The sequence below is a fragment of the Phodopus roborovskii genome, unplaced genomic scaffold, assembly GCF_943737965.1.
Source record: "Phodopus roborovskii unplaced genomic scaffold, PHOROB, whole genome shotgun sequence".
Taxonomy (NCBI): domain Eukaryota; kingdom Metazoa; phylum Chordata; class Mammalia; order Rodentia; family Cricetidae; genus Phodopus; species Phodopus roborovskii.
Window position 1 is genome coordinate 24,018,674 of NW_026126416.1, and position 24,288 is coordinate 24,042,961.

General features: G+C 44.5%; 1 protein-coding gene across 2 annotated transcripts in view; it reads right to left on the minus strand.

Moving 5' to 3' along the window:
• The window catches only part of Stk35 (serine/threonine kinase 35), a 55,590-nt gene extending 39,881 nt beyond the window's left edge, over positions 1 to 15,709 (minus strand). Inside the window, exons 1-3 of one of the 2 annotated variants that reach the window (XM_051183406.1) lie at positions 15,074 to 15,709; positions 13,912 to 14,512; positions 5,180 to 5,928 (exon numbers count right to left, since the gene is read on the minus strand). In XM_051183406.1, the coding sequence (XP_051039363.1) occupies positions 5,216 to 5,928; positions 13,912 to 14,512; positions 15,074 to 15,574 (1,815 nt within the window). In that variant the 5' untranslated portion in view covers positions 15,575 to 15,709 and the 3' untranslated portion in view covers positions 5,180 to 5,215. The remainder of the gene's footprint in view (positions 1 to 5,179; positions 5,929 to 13,911; positions 14,513 to 15,073) is intronic. The other variant, XM_051183405.1, reaches the window with a different exon arrangement.
• Between the last annotated feature and the right edge of the window lie 8,579 nt (positions 15,710 to 24,288).

The window sequence follows — 24,288 nt, forward strand, 5'->3', positions numbered from 1 at the left end:
ACACTGAATTCTAAATGACCAATGTCACCAATGGGCAACTGCCGGACAACTGGAGATGACTCTCCTACAAAATCAGACTTGGCCCCAGAGTTTTTCAACACAGGGTGGCAGGCAGCCCCACCCATCAGAGCAGACAAAAAGGATGGCATCGGAAGCTTTAGTCAGGATTTGAGTTGAGAAATCTGTCAGAGAATTATAGCAACATTGTTTCTCTGTGCTGGTCCTTATCTACCTGAAAGCTCTAGTTGATTCTTGGGGGAAAAAAGACCAGCCAGGACTCTTCCTTTCTCAAGCTGCTGCTACACTACTTGAACGAGAACGCTCCTTGGTTATATGGGCACTTCTATCCTCCCCGGCCTCCCCTGTTAATGTCTAGGGCAGGCAGAGTAACCCAAAGGAATCTGTATACAGGCAGACATCACCCACAATGGCTAGGCTGCTCGTCCTGCTGTGGTATGTACAGCCAAGAGCAGGGGCTATCAGAGCAGTGCTTCTGGAAGAGAACCCACTACCTGCTTCAAGGCATGAACCCACACATGGTTGTCAAGAGACAGCTGGAGGCAGAATGGAAGGACCAGGAACCTCCAACCACACACATAGTTATCAAATCTTGACTCTTAGTGAACTGCTGCTCTCTCATGTACAGGAGGAGGACAAGCACATCACTAGACAGAGGATGCAGAACAGTAAGTACATAACAATAACAATTCAGGGATAGAGGTGAAGAGGAAGAGTCATTGGCCCCAACTCACAGGCAACCTTTGATAACAAAGCAAGCTTCTTTGATAACATGAAGTTATTACACTGCTCAGTTGCAGTGTCTTCATGTCCCTGGGGTCCAAGGAAATGGGAGTCAGAAGAAAGCTAAACCTTCAGGCAGCTCTGCTGGCTGATTATTAGAGTCCCTCAGAACTGCCCAAGGGATGAGTTCTCTGCTGGGTGGAATCAGGATGCCATTGACAGCTGAGAATATGGGCAGCATCTGGACCTTGCTACCACAGCCCCAGGGCAGGCCAGTTCCTTCCAGATGCTGGCATATCCATCCATCTAGCTTGCAGGGACAGAGGACCCCTGAGTGGGTGCACAATCCATGACAGAACTGACAGCTCAGCTTCCTATTGTCATCAAGAAGTGGTAACAAGATGCCCCAGGAAACTGCCTAGACCTGATACCAGCCATCCTCATCTGTGAAGGAAAACTCCAAAACATAGAAAGATAAAGCCCCAAGGGACATGTGTGTGCACTGGTATCTAAGCCAAAGTCATCACAGTCAAAGGCAACTTTTATTTCCTGGGACAAGAAAGAACCAAATACGGCATCTTCCCCCAAAGTTCTCTCTTGGCACAGCTCTGTGAAATGCTAGTGAGACACAGTAAGACACAGCCTTTACCCCTGCTATACAGACAGGGGCTCAAAAGAAGTTAACACAGAAAACACAAATTCTAAGTCTGCCTGGCCCTACCCCCCAAAAGAAAATAATCAATGGACCCCCTATATCCAAGTGATTGTTCTATTTAAAGAAATCTCTCATTCTTCTTATGGATGCAATAATTTACTTCAGGCCACAGAGTAACAACAAGTCCTCCTCCTACCTCCACCCCACAGGATGAGAGAGAGAGAGAGAGAGAGAGAGAGAGAGAGAGAGAGAGAGAGAGAGAGAGAGAGAGAGAGAGTCCAATTCAATGCTCCAGAGACTAAGGCTAAAATCAGTTTCTGGGTTGGAACCAAAAGCCTTGAACCTTTAGCAACCACACCTTTCCTTGAGGCCTGGCTTGGACCAGGATACAAAGACCATGGGGAACCTACTAAATTCTGTTGCCCTTGCCTGCACTTAAGAATGCTTAGAGCTAGACAGCCAAAGTCAAGCTGGTCCATGCTAAATTATTCACTGAATTCAATTATGAAGACATTTTAAGACCTGAGTTAAAATCTAGACTCTACACCTTATTAGCTCTATGACCAGGGCCAGTTCTCTAATATTAAGCAAGCAACTACCAAGACCTATCATGGAGTGAAGACTACTTTCTATGACCCGTAACCCTCCACAGACACCTGGGGTCACATCAACACCTGCTTTCCCTCATCAGGCTTTAGCTGTCCATTCCTAACATATGTCACCCAAGAGCTTGGCTTCAAAAGGCCCCAGAAACAGAAATTGTGTACTGGACCACAGGCTTGGTTACTAACACAGGTGCTCATATCCCAGCAGCCTCCTCCTCCCTGGTAAAGAGTGGGTTATGGCAACAGGAACATCAGTTTGGCTGGCTTCCTGCATGGGATAAGTAAGGCTTGTGGCTGATAGGATTCACTAAAATTACTCTTCTAAAAGTGACAAATAAGGGACAAAAATAGGCTTTATTGAGCACTTGTTAAATACAGATGTGCCTTTCTAGAATAATCAACAGGACAAGCTGGCTTTGTGTTAAAGACAACTACACAATGCTCATAGAGAAGAAAGCTACCAGCACCAGGTGCCCCACCTCAGCTCAATACCCCTAAAACGCAGTGTTTCACTGAGACAGTTTGTTGGAGCACTTTCACAGCCCCTGTCAAATATGCACGGTTAATTCCATTTTGTGTAATAAAACCAAGAGTGGTAAAACACTCTGCCTGATGATCACAGCCAATAAACCACAGAAATAAGTAAAACTCAATTAATTTTATCTCTCCAAAGGAATTCTACCTTTCTAGTCCAATGTGAAGTTTCTCCCTCTTTTCAATGTTACAAAGCATCAACAACAGTAACTACTCATTCAGCACTTACCTACATTTTATTCAGTTGAGTTTTCCCATGTTGGTCCTAGGGCCAGTTATGCTTAAATTCCTCAGCCATGCCAAGACTAACCGAAAGTTACCTAGAGACCAGAATATTCAAGTTCTGTCCCTTTATTTGGGACCATCCGCAATCAAATCCCTTTCTCTCTAGGGTTCTAGCTACCACACTTCTCAGATCCTCTTTCCCAGCAAATTCCTCAGAGAGAGCTATTACTGCTTCTCAACCCACCATCTAGCTTGGTGATGACAATAGGACGCCATTTGCGTTTTCCACTTTCATTCACCCTCAGTATACAATGGCGTTTTCCAAAAGTTACATGATGAGTTGTCTGTACCTCATTATAATGAAGATGCAAATGAGGTTACTAAAGCAAGAATTAGATTTGCAAAAATAATGCTAGTCATCTTTGGTTTTTTTGAAAAGTTATCTTTCATAAAATAAAACTAAGAAATATTTAGCTGGTATATTGTTATTAATCCAGTCATCTCTCTAAAGAGAGCACTAAAAAATGTGTTTCTTGGCGCTGAAGAGAGAGCCCAGTAGTTAAGTGGCTTGCTGTTCTTCCTCCCAGGGACCCGAGTTTGGGTTCTAAGCACCTAAGTCGGGTGGCTCACCCAGCTTCAAGGGCCCATCACCCTCTTCTGGCTAATAAGATGGCCAACTAATCCACCTGACTCCTTGTTTTCTTTTCATACATACATCCTCCTCTCCTAGTTCACTATTCAGTTAGCAGATCACTGCAATACTTGCTATCACTGAGATAGCACCCCCCACCCCACCCCCAGTCCCCAAAGTCTTCAAGATGCAGGCCCTCAACTATTAGCATGTGCTCAGAGGGCATTGATGGGGGGGGGGGGATAGAGGTGGGGGGATGGATGACCCTGAAACACTTAGCCTTTCCTAACAGAAGACCAGTGTTCCACAGCCTGTTTTCAATATGAAATATAAACTTAGAAAGAGCAAAGTTTTGATTTTGCCTACTACTGTATCATTTATGCCTAAAACAGTATCTAGCAAAATGTTTCCCAATAAAAATGCTGGAGGAATTAGTCTGGCCACAGGAAAGGAAACTAGGTCGAAGGCCCTTTCTAACTCTAGCTGAGCAGATATGGCTCATCTGACAACATAACTGAAGCCTGAGGGACCAGTCACACAGCTGGGCCCAGGCCTACAATTCAAAGTGTTCTGCAAGGACAAGGCAAAACAGGCCAGTCAAACTGGCACCAGAAGCACAGCACCGATTAGTCAACAAAATGAACAGACCAAAGAGTTTGGGGGACACACCCAAAGAGAAGCCCCTAACTTTTCCCTCGTCCTCTCAGAGTCACTTATTTCCTGTAAATGAAGTCACTTCTCTTCAGCACAAATCTCAACCATCCAAATAAGGGCCCAGATCTCAACTAGTAGGACATTCCCATAATCCTAACCTAAATTCAGGCTCTTTTCCCAATGACAATTGTCATTGTTCTCGTATACAAGGAAAATTTGAATTCCAAGAGGTCTTTTCAAATGCAAAGGCTAAGACGGAAGTGCAAAGCTAAGGTAAGAAACAGTCTTGGAGCACTAGCCAGCCATCTCCACTGAGAACAAGACAGGTGTAAGCTGCTGGGCTCAGTACAAATCATCTCCTGCAGAGGTGTGGAGGAACAGAGGAGCCAGGCCCTGTGCCTGTTAGCTATCCCTGTAAACAATGAAACCAGCACCACCCCACCACTGCATCTTGGAATCCAGGAAAAGAGGGCAAATGAATTCAGGTTAAGATATACCTACCCTTAGTTTAATGGGAAATGGGATAAATGGCTTATAATATGAGTAATATCTAGCATATATGTTGGTCAATTTCTAATGTTCTGTCTTGTCCACACCTCAGACTCTTGATCCAGTCTAACTGTTCTGGGTAGAAAAATCAAACATCTCTGGACGCTCTGTTCTTCATCCTAGCTGGTTCCTGTCCTCTTCCATCTCTAATACTATCTATACATATTCCACACTAACCCAAATTGATGTATTCTCTCCAAGTCCTCCAGCATCAACTCCCACATGGATAGAACTGGGTACATGAACAGCAAACACACAGCTGGGACAAAGTTCCTTCTCTGAAAAATGGATTCCTTTCACCACCATTTTACAGCGAGTATTTGTTACTTGATGATGATAATAAAGTCATTTCTAAAGATCTTGGGAGACCTGACTCATATAATTTCCTCTTAAAGATTTCACTTCCCACTTTGTACTCAAATAATCTGACCTATGTCTACTCACCATGACCTGGGAGCTAATGTGCACCAACAAGACTTACTTCTTCCCGGCCTGCACTCTCTCTACAACTCCAGAGTTCAACCCAGTACAGGACACAGCCAGCCCAGGGAGTGAGTGTATGCACGATAATAGGAGAGCACTCACCTAGTTTTAAAACACCAAGATGGTCAGCCCTGGAGTTTAAGCAGCACATGTGACCTGGTCCATTCGGGTTTCAAGTTCAAAAGCATCAGGTCGGTCCTGTGGGTTAGCAGCTAACATGTCTTTCAAGAGCTGCTTCACCCCCTCAGACATGGAAGTCCTACGTTTCTGGGGGATATGCAACTCCATCTTTGGGTTTTCTAGCAGCGCCTCACCAACAGGGACGATCTCAGTCCCCTGTTTAATGTAGGTCCCCAGGAGCTCCTTCTTGGTTTCAGAGTCAATAAAAGTAATTCTTTCTATCATTGCCCAGATGATAATGCCCAGGGCAAAGATGTCCGCCTTGGCTGTATAATGTCCCTCCCAGACTTCGGGAGCCATGTAGAAGTCTGAGCCACAAGCTGAGGACAGCCAGTATTTATTCACATTCACATTTTTGTTATCTTGATTGCCCTCTTTGCCTCGAGGTGCCAGCCCTGCACAGACCTTGCTCAGTCCAAAGTCTGCCACCTTGAGGATGGGGGTGCCAGATCGCTCGGTGATGAGGATGTTGTCTGGCTTTAGGTCCCTGTGCACGATGTGGTTTTTGTGCAGGAAGGCAATGGCGCTTGTAAGCTGTAGCATGAAGCTTTTGTTGGTGGCTGGGTCTGGTCTCCGGGACAGGACATACTGATTGAGGTCTCCACCTTCACAGTACTCCATGACAAACCAGAGATAGCAGGGCTCCTCAGCATAGCCCAGGATCCTTTCTCCTAAACCAAAGGACAGGAAAGAGCTTGAGTGGACAGTCACATCACTATAGTAAGGAAGACAGTGATAAATAATTGTGCCAAGAGGACCTACACAACTGGCACCAAGCAAATTCTATCCACACAGTCCACTTCTACCCATACAGAACAAGTCAAGGTATGGCAGAGGCATTGGGGCCTGGTGTCAAGCACCTAGCGTTAACTGCCATCTAATTGGCTTTGAGGCCATTTTGTTTATTTATAATTTTTCAAACTGATGTACAAGTCTATCCATTCTTTGTAGGGCTGTTGAAATGATGAGAATAAAAAGCATACAAAAAAAAAAAAAAAAAGCTTTGTAAAATGTGTGCTGTTTCTGCTATTACCATTTGGTTACTGGCCCAGCTTCTATGACTGCTAAATCATACCAGGCCCATGTTCTTTGTTCGTCTTTCCTGATGCACTTACATATTCTTATTAACAAAAACAATGACATTATGGTTTTATTTCAGATGTACACTCCAATTCATGCACTCTTCTGCTAGTTCACCACATGTCTAGTCCAAGCTAGGTCTATATGCCTCTGGCTCTATGAGGCTTGGTTGCACAGGTACCTCACAGCAATTATCATTTATCCTTAAGTGCAGTGTTGGTTATAAGGTCAACCTCTACCGACAACCAGTACACATGCAAGAACTCCAGGCAGAGATGAGAAAGACAATGGACAAGTGGACCAGGAAGGTCTAAATAAATGGGAGATATGGGTAGGAAAATTTAGCTTGCTGGAGCAGTGAACTCTGAAGCAAACGCATAAGGCAATTAAGTATTGGGCTGTGTAGGTTCAAAACCAAGAAAGACTATACAGATTGACTGGTCATGTGTTAAGTGAGTCAAGACCTGAAAACAGGTCCCTTAGCTCAAAGTATGCTATGTCCCAAAAGACAAGGCTAACACTTCCCCAGCCTCTGGAAGGAGGCTCTTTTTCCTAGCCATTTACTACAGTATTACACTATAGTGATTCAATAAATAAGCCAGATGAGTCTCTGCTTCCCCAATAGCCCTTAAACCACTAAGGTACAAAGTCTACAAAAGCCAGAGATAGGAGGAGACATGACAAAAGTTTTTGGTTTTAACCACAATCTGACAGAACTCACTTCCCATGTAATTGTACAATTTGTTTATATTAGTCATAATCAAAGTAATACTGACAGAACCAGTTCAGGGCACATGGCTTCTTTTACAATCAGTGATCTGCTCCCTCACCCCCACTCCCTGCTTTATAATCCTCTTTTGGTCACTGGAAAGCAGGCTGAGTTTAGTTTACCTTATTAAAAAAAAAAACCAAAAAAAAAAAAAAACTGAAAAATGAACCCAGAACTCACAACCTGAAGCCCAAACCCATCTAGATGGTGAGAGACAGACAGAAAAGGACAGCAAGAAATGCTCCCCAACAGTACAGCCAGGGAATAAGGCATCAAATTCCTTCTGCAAAGACCACATCAGAGAGCAACAAAACTCCTAGTAGGAGATATGGGTAGGGAAATTATTATTTTATACACAAAGCTGGTAACTATGGTAACTAAGGGGAATAAAAGAAAACAAAGTTGGCCAAAGGAACTACAACACAGATCCAAGTTGTAAGAATCCAGGGAAAGGCTGGAGCGGTGGTGACACATGCCTTTAATCCCAGGTGGATCTCTGAGTTTGAGGCCAGCCTGGTCTACAGAGTGAGTTCCAGGCCAGCCAGGGGAAGAAAAAAGTTAGGTTAAAAGTGCCCTAAGCTAGTCTACGGGTGGGGTAGACAGTCTTAAGTGGCTGAAGAGCCCTTTGACAGAAATGCGGGCAGAAGCAGCATTCTCAGAACCCATTCAACATCACTGACCAAGATAAATGGATTACTTCTCTGAGCAAGCAAGGGTCTGGGCTTCCTTCAGGGGAAGCATGCTTTCCTGGCACATCTTTTTATGCAAGAGTCCCAGCTGTCCACACAGAGCACAGCAGAGACACATTAGGATACTGTCCTTCCTTCAAGGACTACCTGCCTGGCAGACCTCTGCTAACTCATGACCAAGACCAAGGAAGAATTTTATGGAGAAGCAAACCAAAATGAAAACAGGACAAGCACAGACCAAGAAATAGAATCTGAGTGACTGCAGACCCCAACTCTACCCTCTGCTCTAATGAATTATTAGCTCGTTGGCACAAATAAAAGGTAACCAGAACCTTGGGAAAATCCCTGAACTCTGAGCTTCAGAATTCTTCCCATCAAATCTGAGAATTTAACATTACCCGACAAGGTCCAATGAACTAAGTCACAGGTGTGGAACACCTTTTACAGATCATAAGATACTTTTAGAGAATTATCTACTAACCATCACTAACATACTCATTACCATCCAAACTCAGGTCCCTTAAAGTCAGTGGGTGTTGGGGGCGGGGCGGGGGTTGGCATGCAACTACAGAAACCAGAAGAGGGCATCATATCCCCAGAGCTGGAGTTAGAGGTAGCTGTAAGCCACCGAACATGGTTGCTGGGAACCACACTGAGGTCCTCTGGAAGAATCCTCTTAACCTCTGCACCCTCTCTCCAGCCCTATTTGTTTTGTTTTTGAGACAGTCTTGATATGTAGCCCAGGCTATGACCAGTACTGGAATTACAGGTACGCCACTACACTCAGCTTGGAAATCATTGATTTCCCAGTACTATACAGGTCAGAGATTATGTTACATGTTATGCAAAACAGGTAATTAGAACCAAAAAGAAAGGTAGATTGCTCCAACTACAGACACATCTCATTCCTTGGGCTGTGACAACTGAAGTCTATATTCTAGCCCACAGAGGTCAAGTTGTGCAAGGGCATATTTTGGACAATGGATGAACAAGTTCCCTGTGAAGGCTGAGGGGCAGGGAAGACAGATGAGCAGCTAAGAAGTCATCCACTAGGAGGCTCTAAAACTGAATGAGGACAGCCAAGGGAGGAAGCTGGAAAGGGTCAGGGTAAAAGATTAAGGTCTACATCAGAATTTAGTAACTAATCTCCTGTGATAATCAAGGAATTCAAAGCATTCTCTGGGAACTGTCTTCATTCCACACTGTAATCCTGATAACTACGCCCTTAATCCTGACAACTACACCCTATTTTCGGGTGAGAAGACTGAGGCTCAAAAGATTAACTACTTGTCTGCAGTCTTGAAGCAAGTGGGGGCAAGATTCAGAAGTCCTCCCTCATGGTGCTAGCAGCAATTTCACACTTGAATATTGTTTTCCTTGCTATACACTTATTATATGCAGGTTCTTGCATACACCAAGCAACTTAAGCTTCATCAACTATAGAAACTACAGATTCCTTTTTATGGTACAGAATTTTGATTGACTTAAATGTGCTTTGTGAGAGGTACTCATCAGGATGCAACTAAATTAGGATGGAGAATTTGAGTCACTCAAGAGGATTTCTAGCCCTAAGGATAGGGCTGAAGGGCAAATTCAAGGTGAACTGATACTCTACAAGGGAAGTTAAGCTCTCCCTGAGAGTTTACACTATTAAAAACCTTACCCAATGCAACCCCAATTAACCAATGTTCTCAATTAAGACAGGGTGGCTTCTATCTCCTGGGGATGGCTCCTAAAATCCCAACACATAGAAGGAAAACACTTGGTAGCAAAAGAAAGTCTGTACAATTGCCTCCAAGGCATCCAAGAACAGGTCAGAAAGCAGGTGCAGTGTCTGGCTGCTGAGGTACATGGAAGACACCAATAGGAAGTGGTGCAATAAGCACCATATAAACCATAATTCAATACAAACAGCGGCAATTAAGATAGATTAATACATTAGTACTAAATCCTATTAGTAAAGTGTAATTACACCCATTTTTATAAGACAACAACAAAACACAATTCTGAACTTGAAGCCACATTCAAGCATACCCCCTTAGCAGTTTTTCAGAAGGTCTGTACTTGAATGCTGAGTTGGGTTACTTGTTTAGCTATTTTACACTATACAAGACACTCATAGTATCCATTTCAAAAGATGGTCATGAAGGCAGAATGAGCTGTTATGAAGCCTTTACACAGCACTTGACACATAGCATCAAGGTTTTGTCTCTCAGACAGGGCCTTACTCTGCCCAAACTGATATAGGACTCACTCTGTTGTCCTGGCTGACCTTGGACTCAAAGCAATCTTCCTACCTCTTTCTCCAAGTGCTGGGATTATGATGAGAGCCACCACAACTAGCTACATCCAGTAAATTTTAGTAAAATTGAGAGTAAAACCTTTGGACCCTAAATCCATTTTTCCACTGTATCCCATTAATTTTGAAAGTCACCAAATGCCACTCTTATCTATGTCAAAATAGCCAGACTATCCAATTCTGTCTACTCTTGGAAGGTCTCTAAATTCCAAGGTCAAATCACAGAAAGAGAATTCAGAGTTGCTTTGTTGAAGCCTAGGCAAAAGATGACTACCCTTCTTGGAGCACTTTAGGCTGGCCTCCTTAAGGCACTCAATGGCCAGGAAGCTTGTAGTTAATTCACTTGCAAACTCAGGTCCCCTATACTAGGTTGTCTCACATCAGCTACTTTTGTTCCTGCTTTGCTAGGCCACTAATGAAACTCTCAAGAACCTGTTTATTAGGATGCCACCACTTGTGACCTTGCAGCATCATCACTTAGGTATACAGGACTTACAAAGGAAAGCCTGCAAAGCCTCTTATACAACAACCTGGCTTATAGCAGCATTGGTATGCAAAGACGGCTGCCCAAATGCCTAGGTCAAACCCATCTTGAGCTACCTTAAGCATTCTGAGTAGACATCAGAGCTTATCAAATAACTAAGCTGGTCTCCCAGCTCTTCTAAATTTCTAGTTTTACAAGAATTCGTGCAGAATGTTTATGTGTTCTGGGTACATGGGGCCAATCTTTACCTGTTTGTCAGAAGGATTTAGACCAGGGCAACAAGTTTCTGAGTGTGAAAAGGAGTGAGGCTTGCTTGCTATTTTCTAAGTGGCACTGACTTTAAGCTTTGTTTTAGGTACATTCAGGACAGAGGTTTCTAGGGATGGAAAACAAGGTGATAAAAGCAACTGTTGATGCCTTTATCCCCCTTTTCATCGAAGGACTTCAAAGTTGAAGACAGTTAATAACCCATCAATCAAATTTATAGGGTTGGTAATACATTTTTTTAAAGCCCTTGAGCTAGTTAGTGTTGTGCTAGTATTTCATTTTAGGCAAATCCTATCCTCCTTTCAGAGTTATTTCTTTCTTTGTGAAACAGAGGTTAAGGGCTGGGGACAGAAGGCTGTTCAGAAAGTGCTTACTCATCACGCACAGAAGTCCTAGGTTTCCTCCTGGACAGCACATAAACCAAGAATGATGGTGCATACCCTTACCCTGGTACTTCAAGCAGAGAATCCTTAGTTCAAAGTCATCTTTGGCTACATAGTAGATTTGAGGCCAGCCTGCGCTACATGAGATGCTACCCCCGTAATATATCCACACACACACAAACCCCCCAAAAAAGGCCAAAGAAGGTATGTATGAGCTGTTCTGACCACACTGTATTCTTGGTAGGACTCATTCGATCCATGCTCAGAAGAGATGAATTTGATGCACAGAAGCTAAGAGTGGGATAGGACCAAGAACATAGTTCTAATTTTTATTTATTTATTTACTATGGGTACTTATTTGTACATCAGTTTTATTTCTGTAAACTACAAAACTGCTTTCTGTGTATTCACTAGAAGCTGAGGAACAAGAGGAAATAACTATTCTCTTGGTGTAATACTCTTCCTCTCAAGATCACCTGTTCTGCTAACTCTTCTCTTTTTCTCTTAATTCTCTCTACAAAGCCCTGGTAAATGAGTTAACCCTTCACACTGAAGAATGACCCTGAACACTATCCCTTCAAACTTTCCAAATACCCATAAAGGCTATAAAATGTGTTTTGTTTTCTTTTTTCCCTTCCAATACTACCAGAGGCATGCAGTAAAAAAGCATGTTTGAAGGACACCAATGTAGATAACCATTTTGGTCTATCTCAAAATAATTCTGAATTACAAGACAGAGGGCAAAGAATGGCTGAATGGTTACAAAGAACTTTCAGGTTTAAGTAAAGTTATCCTCCCTGGGTTAGTTATCTCTATAGAATTCCTTTCAGCTCTGACATTACTGGACAACATACTAAAAAAAAGAAAAAAAAAAAACGGGGATAAAACAGATACTTTTAGTGTTAGCAAAAGTTGATTAGGTACCATTTTCATTATCCAGTTGACATCTGACATGTAAACTAAACTGTCATTTTCATAAATAGAGGCAATGCATATTAAGTCTCTAAATTGAAACAAATAATACTAGCATGTGGCTCAAATGAGATAATTTATCTAGTTTTAGCTCACAAAGGGAGGGTGAAAACACTAGTATTGTTTTCAACCCCATAGTCAAAGTTTGGGAAACTTCAATAAGAACTTCACTCTGTAAGAGGATGAATATGGAAGAAATTCAAGGAAGCAGTCTGAAATTAATATGGCAGGGAGTGAATTCCTTAGGGACTATTACTGACATCCCCAGCATGCACAACAACCTCATGACAGAGATACCCCATCTTAGGATTAAGTCACTCTCCTCATGGGTTTTCAACTTGTCCAGTGTCATCTATAAGTTCAGAAAAAGTCAGAACTGCCTGTAAGCCCCAACTCCGGGGTGTGGAATTATGAAAATCCATTCATTCATTCATTTGTACACCGTCAAGAAATTGGCATATAAAGGACTAAGAAAATAAGTGATGAGGATGCAGGCAAAATAGAAAATTCTTCAAGAAGCCTTTAAAAAAAAGCCACCTAGAAAACAAAAAAGAAAAAAAGAAAGAAGAAAGGAAGAAAGAAAGAAATGATGGCCTTTTTAGAATGAACAAGCAGTATGGGAAAGGGACCCCAGAGAATTAGATCACACCATCCAATCCATTGTTAAGTTACTTCAAAATTCTACAAGGGATTCTCCAAAAAATACTTTAGGAAATAAGCCTATCCAGTCCTATCCATTCTTAAAATAAGTTCAACCTTAGGTAGGGAAAGCAGCATTACACCTGCAAAGATCCTTGAGTACAGACCAGTATGGGTTCAAAACACTTCTACTTCAAGGACACAGGAATCTGAAGCCAGAGTCCCACCTCTTTCAAGCTGATTAACCTTAATCAAGTATCCATTCTCTATTTATAGCATGGAGACAGAATTTACTTTTACAGACATTAACTAAAATTGTTTAGAGCTCATGTTATAGTTGGGACCTGGATTGGTCATTTTCCCATGGACTGGCCACAGGAAGCACCAGACTACCTCTTGTAGTTCATCCAGGAATCCAAGCCCCTTTGGCCTCAAGCAGCCCTGTTTCCGCTAAACCCCATCTCAGTCATCCCTAGAGGTTATGTAAACTACTGAGCTTGTAAAGTGGGAGGAAAAGATGTAGCCTGTTTTGTTTTCCTAAACTTTTGGCCCACCTGTGGGGGTTATTACTCTGGGCATGCCTCCGGGACTAAGGAAGAACCAATTGAATGATCGTCTGCCCTAGGGTGAAGGGTTGGGGTTCTCAAAGGAAACCACACTTGGAAGCAAGAGTTTGGGAATGGAGGTGGAAGGCTTCAGTAAACTAAAAACCAGGAGATAGCATGAGTGGGTCCACTACGTTTTTTTCCCCCTCAATGTTTTGAAGAGTCATCAGGGGTCTCTGCAGTTCTGCCAATAAGTTTTGAATCCTATTCTTTATCCATCTTTAAAATACTAGACTTGTAATTATGGCTCACACCTACTAAGTGAGTACTTAAAGAGATCATGGTTAGCACTCAGTGAGCTTGTTAGGGAATGTCAGCTAACATTTGGGGAACAGACTGACTTTTGCAGCATTCAGAGAAGGGGAGGTCCCAAAGCCTGGACAAGGACCTGAGTAACCAGAGATAGGCCAAGCGGTTCTGAGAACAAGGGGGTCCAGGTGAGGGCAGGCTGCCTGCTGTATTCTAACCTTTGAGTGAAGTCTCTACCAGGCGCAGGTACAGCTGTGAGTTCTTGTTGCCGTGACTCATGCGCTGGGCTAACCCGTTGCGCTGCAGGACGCACTCCTCAAACTGCACGATATTCTGGTGACGGCGCTTCAGGCTGGTCAGGGCCCAGAATTCAGCTAGTGCCAATTCCACGTTCTCGGGGGCGTCGCAGCGGATCTTCTTGACTGCCACCCTGGCCCCACTGCGCCCAGCCACAGCCTCGTAAACCACGCCGTAGCTGCCGCGCCCGATCTCCGCCAACAGGCTGTAGCGCGGCCGCGCAGGACCACCGCCGCCGCCGCCCTCCGGCCGCCGCCGGGCCAGGAAGGCCTCGCCCGGGGCCTCGACCATAGCGGGATCCATGGCCTGGGCCGCCGGCCTCAGCTTCGTGCAGAGCGCCCGCTGCACTGGGCTTCGCCTTTTCCGCTCCGGACTTTTTGTCCCTCTGCGGGCTCCGTTCTCCTTCCCCGTTTCCATGGCTGCGGGAGGCGGGGGGAGCAGCAACGGCGCCGCCCGGGCCCCCCCTGCCTCATCCCTCCGTCTAGCCCCGAGATGTGGAGGAGCGGTGCCTTGGATTGTGATCTGAGGGCGAAACAATCAGTTAAAACCACTAGGCCGACAAGGGCAGACAAGGAGCTGAAAAGTACCGAGCGTCCCACCTCCGCCGCCGGTAGCGGCCCCTTTAAGAAGGAGCCGCCGCCTCGGATTGAACGGGGGAGGGGAAAGGAAAGCGGGAAAGACGGAACCACCGGGAAGTACAGAGGGAGGACCGGAAGCCGAAACACAAACCGTCCACTTTCTCCATTGATTTATCCGTCAACAGTAGCGGGGAGAAGCAATAGGGACCTTGACCATCTGAGACAACCGTCTCCGGGGCGGTTCGGCCTGCCTAAACTTTCCTGGTGCTCAACCCCCTCCCAACAGCCACCTCCCCGCGTCCTCCCCGGAGTCTCCCGGTGTAAACAGTCCTTTGAATTAAACCCAACCGAGCCCAGCGGGTCGACCCAAGCCCCTGGGGACAGCGGGTGCAGACTGACAAAAAGTTCGGCTTCGGAGAACAAACCGAGTCCCCGACGGCCCTCCCCGAGTGCTGTGGGCTGCTGGCTCTCCCGCTTCGGCCCTCCCTTCTCCATTCGCTCTCACCTGGCCGGCGCTGTTCCACTTCCGGGCGGACCGGTTCCCCCCTGGAGCCCGCGCCCGAGGATGGTCGGTTCCGAGCAGGGCTTGTCTGCCGAGCCGAGTGGAGCGCGAGGCGGTGACCCGGGCGGGACGTGTGTTCGGTCGCGGCGCTGCTCCCGTAGTGACAGCAACGCTCTCGGGGGAGGCCCCGGCTTCCAGATTCCCGTGTCCGTCCTCGAGTTCGCGCCAGCTGAGCACTTTACGTAACCTCTTTATGTAAGCCGCACCTCCCGCCGCTGCTCTGGTCAGTGGAGATTCCTGGTGGCCCATCCCCCAGGAGGCCAACCGAGGGCTGCGCCGCCTCTGTACTACCGAGGTCGACCCAGCAGCCGCGACAGCCCGGAACCAATCACCGGCGAGAACACCCAGCCAACAAAAAGAGCGCGCCAAAATCCCGCGACCTGCACAGAGGGCCCTCGCGAGTCGTCTGCGCTCTGCAAGCCCCTCTCCGCGTCTGACCTGCATGGTAGCTCCACGCCGGCACTTTATGCTGATTGGGTGAATAGCCTAGGTTTGATTGATCCACAGCTCAGGCCTGGGTTGGAATGCTGATCCTCACGCCCACTAATGATCCCAGTGATCTCAGCCGCGCGTAATCCGCAGTATCCTTCACTGCCAAACCCGGTGGTCCTCACTTCCCAGGTTGCAAAGGACCAATTGAAAAATGATGGCTGGCTAATTGAGTGCCCGATATAAGCTGCTTTGGGCTTGGATTTGGGATCCGTTCCTCCCTGGCCGCCCGTTGTAGGGGGAGGGAGCACACAATGCCTATGTAGTTAAGAATGATCTTCAACTTTTCCTCCTGGCTTCATCTCGTGAGTAATGAGATTAAAAGCGCATACTGCCACACCCTGTTTAAACTTTGTTAGGAATCAAACCCAGGGCTTTGTGCATGCTAGGCAAGCAATTTTCCAACTGAGCTACACCCCCAGCCCTTATGCATGGATTTTTAAATATTCTGTGGCCCGCTTTGTACCCCATTGCCTAGAAAATATACAATTATTTGTTAGCTGAATCTCCAGATGTTGAAGGACATAACTAGAGGTTCTGGTACATGATATTTAAGTCTGGGGAAAGAGCAGTGGGCGTGACATTCCGTGGCACTGGAGGAGACAATCAACCTTATGTCTTCATAGAGGTTTACAGAGTTAAAGAACCGAGAACAGAACAGAGTTTTGCAAAATAAATGGTAGACATTGTAAGTGAAACAAGATAGATTAAATGTACGGGAATAGAATGAACTAGAGTTTCTGAAATTTGGGGACAGACCACTTAAGATACCACAAGCACTGAAAGCCTCTAACTTTTGTGTATGTTAAGTATCAGTGTACAAAGTGTAAGAATAGTAGAGAAGTCTCACCCTTGTCAGAATTACATTGTTTTGTTATATTTTCATGTTTTGTGAACATAAGTATATGTATACATACAAATGTATACATCTTGTATATGTGTATATTCTTTTATAAATCTTTTTAAATTTAGATGTCATACTGCTTTATCTCTTTATCTATTTTATTTCCTGAAGACAAAGATACACTCTTGCACAATCTCAATACAACGATCAGGAATGTTAACAATACCATGTTTTTGTTTAATATGCCTTTCCTTTCTCTTCCATTCCAATATTCTACCAGTCATCAGTCCCCATCCCGTTGGGTTAGGATTATCCCAACAGCCTTATTTTAACTTTTTTTGAGACAGGTTTTCTCTGTGCAGCCCTGACTGTCCTGGAACACCCTCTGTAGACCATGCCGGCTTTAAACTCGAGGATCTGCCTGTCTCTGCCCCTCCCAAGCATTGGAATTAAAGGTGTGTTCCACAACACTTGGTAATTTAAGCTTTTTAAAATATGGTTAATAACCTATTGGGGGTTGTAACTTCACATGATTTTGAGGTAAGGGCGTAATTTATTTGGTAGCAATCTCCAGGAAATGACATTGGTATGCTTAATAAATGTCAAGAAGCTAGTCATGCCATAACTAGTGGGGACATTTCAGGGAGAGGAAACAGCAAGTGACACCATAAGAACAAGACTGGCACTAAACTTCGGTCAATTAAAGAGACTACTAGAAATCAGATGGTGGTGGCAAATGCCTTTAATCCCAGCACTTGGGAGACAGAGTCTGGTGGATCTCTGAGCTCGAGGCCAACCTGGTTTACAAAGCTATACTGAGAAACCCTGTCTCAAAAAAAAACAAAACAAAACAAACCAAAAACAAAAAAACCAGAGAGAGAGACTACTAGAATGTAAAACAGCTTGGGTGATGGCTCAGTGGTATAGTCATTTGCCAAGTGAACCTGGTGACCTGATTTCAGTTCCCTGAGCCCACAAGAAGGAAGGAAGAGAACCAACTCCAGAAACAGCTGTTCCCTATCCTCTACCCTGGTGCCCACAATCATACAGAGATTGGGGGTGAAACCAGGGTGTGAGTCTTCTACAGCTGCAAAAGTACCTGATAAACCCTGAATTCAAATTTTATTCTTTATTCTCGGCTTGCCTAAATTACTAAAGTAACCTTCACTTCCTTTTGGCTTGCTAGCTAACATTTATGAGCATTTTCAATCTTCTGAGCACAGAGATTGACCAAGAGCCCATGACACCCTTGAAAAACACACACAGTAATAAATAAAAATTTAAAAGTCATTTTCTTTTAAAGCTAAATGTATGTCTGCCTGTGGCCCAGCTAATGTTATGTCTAGGCATTTGCCTAAGATAAATGAAAACTTGATTCACAAATAGACTTTTGTATCTAGCTATTCATAGTGCCTCTTCCCATGAGAGTCCAGAAACTGGAAGACACTCCTGTGTTCATCAGTAAATAAATAGACAAATTGTATCATCTCCATACAATGGGAACAAAAGCAGAATTGAGACTGGACACATGGATGGATCAAAATAATGCTGAGTGAAAGGATCCAGGCACAAAAGAACACGTGGTGGGTGACTCTTACACAGTTCTGGAAAGAAATACGACCTAATTTATAGTAGAGGGTGGGTAATGGAAAATAGAGGGAAAATCTTTTGGGGATGAAAATATATTCATTATTTCATGTGGTGATTGTTTTATTAGGAAATGGTAGAATACCTGAAATTGTGCCTTTCCATGGGTTTGGTTTATGTCTATCCACCTTTGAGCTTCACCTCTAAAAATGGGCTAGGGATCCTACATAGTGTATGATTCTATTAATATAAAGTGCTCTCACTAGCCTTTGGTAGCAGAAATGTCAGTACTTGACTTCTGGGTAGGAATGAATTGCCAAGGGACACAAGGATGATGGAATTTGTGAATTATACCATAATAAAGTTTAATTAAAAGTTGAAAAACAGCCAGGCAGTGGTGGCGCATGCCTTTAATCCCAGCACTTGGGAGCCAGAGGCAGGCAGATCTCTGATTTCGAGGCCAGGCTGGTCCACAGAGTGAGTTCCAGGAGAAGCTCCAAAGCTAAGAGAAACCCTGTCTCAAAAAACAAAAATCTGCAAAACAATGCTTTTTTGGTGCACATCTTTAATCCCAGCACTCAGGAGGCAGAGGCAGGTGAGGCACCTGAGTTCAAGGCCAGTTCAAGGAACAGAATGAGTTCCAGGACAGCCAGGGCTATACAGAAACCCAGTCTCAAAACAAACAAACAAATAAACAAAAAATAAAAAACATTCTAAGAACCAGCTAAAAAACAAAAGCCTGAGCCCCCACAGCCATGAAAATGTGTGCTTTAAAGGAGAAGCTTCTGAGACCAGAGCGCTGTGTGGCACAGCCAGGCTCCGCCCCTCCCACCCTGAACCTCTCTCCTAGTGACTCATCACTGAATTTGGAGAGATTGGGCATGACATTTTTTGGGTTTTTGGGAGCACTGTGGTTGTGAGTCTTCTGCAGCAGTCATATTACCTAATAAAGCTTTTTTGGGGTTGCTTAAATTACAAACATAACCTTATTTACTATTGTGCCTGACAGCTAACATTTCAAGATTGACAAAGAACCCATGACATTGTGGACATAGTAACCACCTATCATTAGCCCAAATTCTTCAACTAGGTTTGGATCCGAAGCCTCAGGCATTTCATACCCTCTCTGGGGTTAGCAAATTGGTGCTAGGGGTGGGGACAAGGTATTTTAGGATGGATGGTTTGGGAAATAGGGGATCACTGAGCAAAATTTTGATTTCTGTAAAAGAATAACCAAATGTACTTCTACTAAGAAAGTATTCCACCAAGCAGTGGTGACACACACCTTTAATACCAGCACTACAGAGTAGAGGCAGTTGGATATCTGTGATTTCTAGGCCAGCCTGGTCTACAGAGAGAGAGAGTTCCAGGACAGGCTCCAAAGCTACACAGAGAAACGCTGCCTTAACCCCCACCCTCACCTCGGCCGCCAAAAAAATTATTCCATACCAGATAGGAGAGCAAATGCAAAGAGGCTGAGGTAAGAGTGCCCCAGGAAGCCAGTGGGACAGCTAAGAGCAGTAGGAAACAGGTGTTTGGGGACCCGCTATAAGGCAGGCACAGAGACCACGGTAAAGGTTTAGGGCTTACCGAGATGATCGGAGCAGCTGGCTACTAGATATAGCCGTCCCTTCCTTTAAGAGAGCTGAGGCTCAATTATGTTAAGAACTGCCCCTCAAAGTGAGCAGGCTGAAGGTTGATGCTGGAACAGGGAATCCCGCCCCCTTCTCCATGCTCACTCCAAAGGACTAAGAAGACACAAAAAACACCAGGCCTGGTTCTGGTTCTATGAGAAAATGGGGGGGTTCTGGTTTGCAGAGGAAGATTGTGGGGAGTAGAAGAGTGAAGAAGGAATGAGCAAACAGCTGATAGCTCTAGAGGCTAGGGGAAAGTTAAGGGGAGAGATAAAGGAAGGCCACTCTGGGCCACACTATGGAATGGTGATTATAACAGGGTGAGTGGGCTGTCCTTATCTACTGTCTACCATCCTTGGTAGATGATAGTACCAGGATACAGGGGGAATGGTTGCTTGGCGAGGGAACCTCAATGGGGTGATACTCGACAAGGGACATTGGAAATAGCCTGGGCAGACCAAGCAGCTAGTTTGAGAAGTTCCCCTGAGTAGCAAAACTGTAACTTCATGGACTCTCTATTATCTGTATTGTTTTGTTTTTATCTCTGAAACCAGAAATCTGACAAAAAGCAAATTGAGAGAGGAAAGAGTTATTATTCTAGCTCATAGTTCAGAGGAATGCAGTCCATCATGACCAGGAAGACACATCGATGTCCAAGGTATTGACCAGGAAGAAGAGAAAGGCACTTCTCTTTCCTTTTCATGGGATACTGCCACTCACTGCAGAACGGTTTGAGTCATTTCTCAGTTAAAACGGTGAAAGACAAATATTCCTATGGTTGTGCCACATTAATACCCTAGGAATTTCGGAATTCTACTACTTCTTCTCCTTCTTCTCCTCCTCCTCCTCCTCCTCCTCCTTCTCCTTCTTCTCCTCCTCCTCCTTCTCCTCCTCCTCTTTCTCCTTCTTCTCCTTCTCTCTCTCTCCCCTCTGTTTTGTTTTTGACACATGGTTTCTCTTAATAGCTTTGGCTATTAAGGCTGACCTCGAACTCACAAATTTTACTGCCTCTGCCTCCTGAATGCTGGTATTAAACCACTTAACTAGTGCAGTAGATATTTCTTAGTCCAATCAAGATTAATGAGAAGAGTCTCCTGAGAAATCTGGAGCTTCCTGTAATGTCTAACACCATGCCACTCACAACAAAGCTATATGAAAGGGACTGTGTCCTCATTTTATGGAGAAGACTGGGGCTTGTAAGTTGAGTGCCCATAAGAATCCCTCAATGGGCCAGGGAGATGGCTTAGTGGTTAAGAGCACTGGCTGTTTTTCTAGAGGTCTAGGTTCAATCCCCAGCACCCACATGACAGTTCATAACTGTCTATAACTACAGTTCCATGGGATCCAACACCCTCATGCAGACATACATCATGCAGGCAAAAACACCAATGCACATGAGATAAAAATAAATACAATTTTGCCAGGCGGTGGTGGCACACGCCTTTAGTCCCAGCACTCAGGAGGCATAGGCAGGTGGATCTCTGGGAATTTGAGGCCAGCCTGGTCTACAAGAGCTAGTTCCAGGACAGCTTCCAAAGCCACAGAGAACCCCTGTCTTGAAAAACCAATTAAATAAATAAATACACTTTTGAAAAAAGATAGTCTAAAAAAAAAAATAATAAAAGAATCCCTCAGTGGTGGCTAGGCGGTGATGACACATGCTTTTGATCCCAGTACTCAGGAGGCAGGGACCAGCCTGGTCTACATGCTGAGTTCCAGTACAGCCAGCACCATTACATAAAGAAACCTTGTCTTGGGGGGGGGGGGGGGGAAAGAGAATCCCTTAGTGCTGTTCAAACCCAAATTTCTAGGTCTGAAGAACCATTCATTCAGTAAGTCTGGGACAGGATGTGTACTGATGGTTTTTGTCAACTTGACATAAACCTAGACATCTCTGAGAAGAGGGAATCTCAAGTGAGGAGGATTGCTTCTATTAGATTGGTCTGTAGGCAAGCTTGTGTGGTCCTGGCTGGTGTAAGAACACAGGCTTGAGGAAGCCTCCGGAAGCAAGCTAGTAAGCAGTGTTCTTCTGTGGCTTCGGCTTCAATTCCTGCCTCCAGCTTCTTTCCTTAACTCCCTTGCCCCCCATGGACCATAACCAGTAAACCTGCTATTAAAGTTCTTTCCCAGGGGGAGGTGTAAGCAATGCTAAGGACCCAGTGACAAATAGAGATACTAGTCCACCAAGTTCCCTCTGGGGAGTCAATGAGCTTATTACAGTTCTTATGGAGCATAGGCCCAGGGTTATTTGCAGGGATATGGGTGCTTCTTCCCCTCAATAGGCCATATCTGGAAAGCCTTTACCCAGCAGGGATGAGGGCTTCCCAGTAGCCACACAGATGGAGCCCCCTCAGCCTATATTCTCTAGTTCTCCAGTTCCCCACCTCCCAGGTCACATGCAATTAAGACAACCTTGCAAACAACATGTGACAGAGAGTGGATGGATACTCAGTAATGATCTCATGACCATCCCCAGCCCTCCATGAGAGACAGTAAACAGCAAACCCAGCCTGGGTGATCTGAACTCTCCAAGATGGTGGCTGCTTAGCCAAATAGAGCTTTTCTCTCTCAAGTTGCTTTTTGGTCAGTGGGATTTTTGTTTTGTTTGGAGGGAGGAAGTTGATTTTTGAGACAGGATTTCTCTGTGTAACAGTCCTGGCTGTCCTGGAATTCATTTTGTAGACCAGGCTTGTCTTGAACTCACTAAGATCTGCTTGCCACTGATTCTGCACTCTGTACACACACACACACACACACACACACACACACACACACCCCACACACACACACACACAGGGTTTCTCTGTGGAGCTTTGGAGCCTGTCCTGGAACTTACTCTGTAGACCAGACTACTCTTAACTAAGACAAGGTGTAATAACTTGCAATTATTTTCAGTCCCAATGACATCCGAGTTGACCTGTTAGTCTCTTGGGATTACACTTTGAGGATGAATCCCTTCCTTATATCTCCTTAATCCTAGACAGTATAAATCTGAAATTGACTGCAGAGGGTCTGAGATGTGGCAACAAATGTGAATCTCACTTAGAACTCATATAAGCCACTAAGCAAATGAGACCTGAGGTGATTATTCAAATCAAGGGAAAAGAAAAAGAAAAAAAAAAGTGATGTTCACTCCTTTACTCCCAGCGTTCAGGAGGCAGAGGCAACTGGATCTCTGAACTTAAGGCCAGCCTGGTCTACAGAGAGAGTTCCAGAAGAGCAAGGGCTACACAGAAAAACCTTGTCTGAAAAAACAAAATAAAATAAAACAAGGCACTCAGAAGCGACACACTTGCCAGCCATTGTGGTAGGCACCTGTAATTCTAGAGCTCAGGAGACTGTGACAGGAAGATTGTGAGTTGAAGAGTATCTGAATAAAACACAATTAAAATAGATGGGCAAGAAAAGGGAGAGAAGAAAGGTAAGAGAGCTATGTCATGATATTCAGGTAAGGTACAGCAGCTATAAAGCTAAAGTTACTACCTCCAGATTAGGATTGACACCAATTTTTGTTTGGTGGTTTTTTGTTTTTTTTGGGTTTTTTTTGTTTTGTTTTGGTTGGTTGGTTGTTTTTTGTTTTGTTTTTGTTTTTTTCTTTATTTTGAGACAGGACTTCTCTATGTAGCCCCGGCTGTCCTGGAACTCACTCTGTAGACCAAGCTGGCCTTGAACTCACAGAGATCCGCCTGCCTCTGCTCCCAAGTGCTGGGATTAAAGACTCTCGACAACACCACCTAGCTGCAGGGTTATTCTTATTAGCTATGGAGTAATGATAACATTGTGGTTAAATTATTTATGGCTGCAGGATTCATTTTCTCTGTCGATTGAAAGAGTGGAAATGCAGGGAAAGCCAGGTCTCAGGACTCAGCAGGTTTTGTTGCAAATAGAAGCACACACTGCTGGAGAGATCTCTCAGTTGTTAAGAGCGCTTGTTGTCCCTGTAGAGGACCAGGGTTCAGTTCCCAACACCCACATGTTGGCTCACAACTATCTGTAACTCTGGTTCCAGGGGATCCAGTACTCTCTTCTGACCTCCATGGGCACCAGACACATACACATGTACACATACATACATGTAGGAAAGATATTTATATTTCTAAAATACAATAACCCTTAAAAACAAAGAAACACACTCACACGTTTTTAAGAAGGGTGTAGATGCCTTAACTACCAGTAAAGTGGGCTTCCCACTTGGTGATGGTGACCAGCTTCTGGCCAAGAGGTACAGCTAGCTGTTTTCCTACCTTCTCCTGGGGACTGCTGGGCAAACCTAGTCACAGACTGGGTTAAAGAAATGACTAATAAGACTCCATAGAGAAGGATTCTTGTCCACTAAATGAGTGTGTCTGTCAGAGAAAACCTGGTCTCTCACACTCAGATGATTTTAATTCCAAACATTCTTCCATATCAGCCATCAGAAAGGCCAGGAGACAGCCGGGCGTTGGTGGCACACACCTTTAATCCTACCTACATAAAAAGTTCTAGGACAGCCAGAGTTACATGAGACCCTGTCTCAAAAAACAAACAAACGAACAAACAAAAAACCATGAGAGATATATCCAGAGAGATATATACAGTATGAGCTTATATTTTATTTAAATATA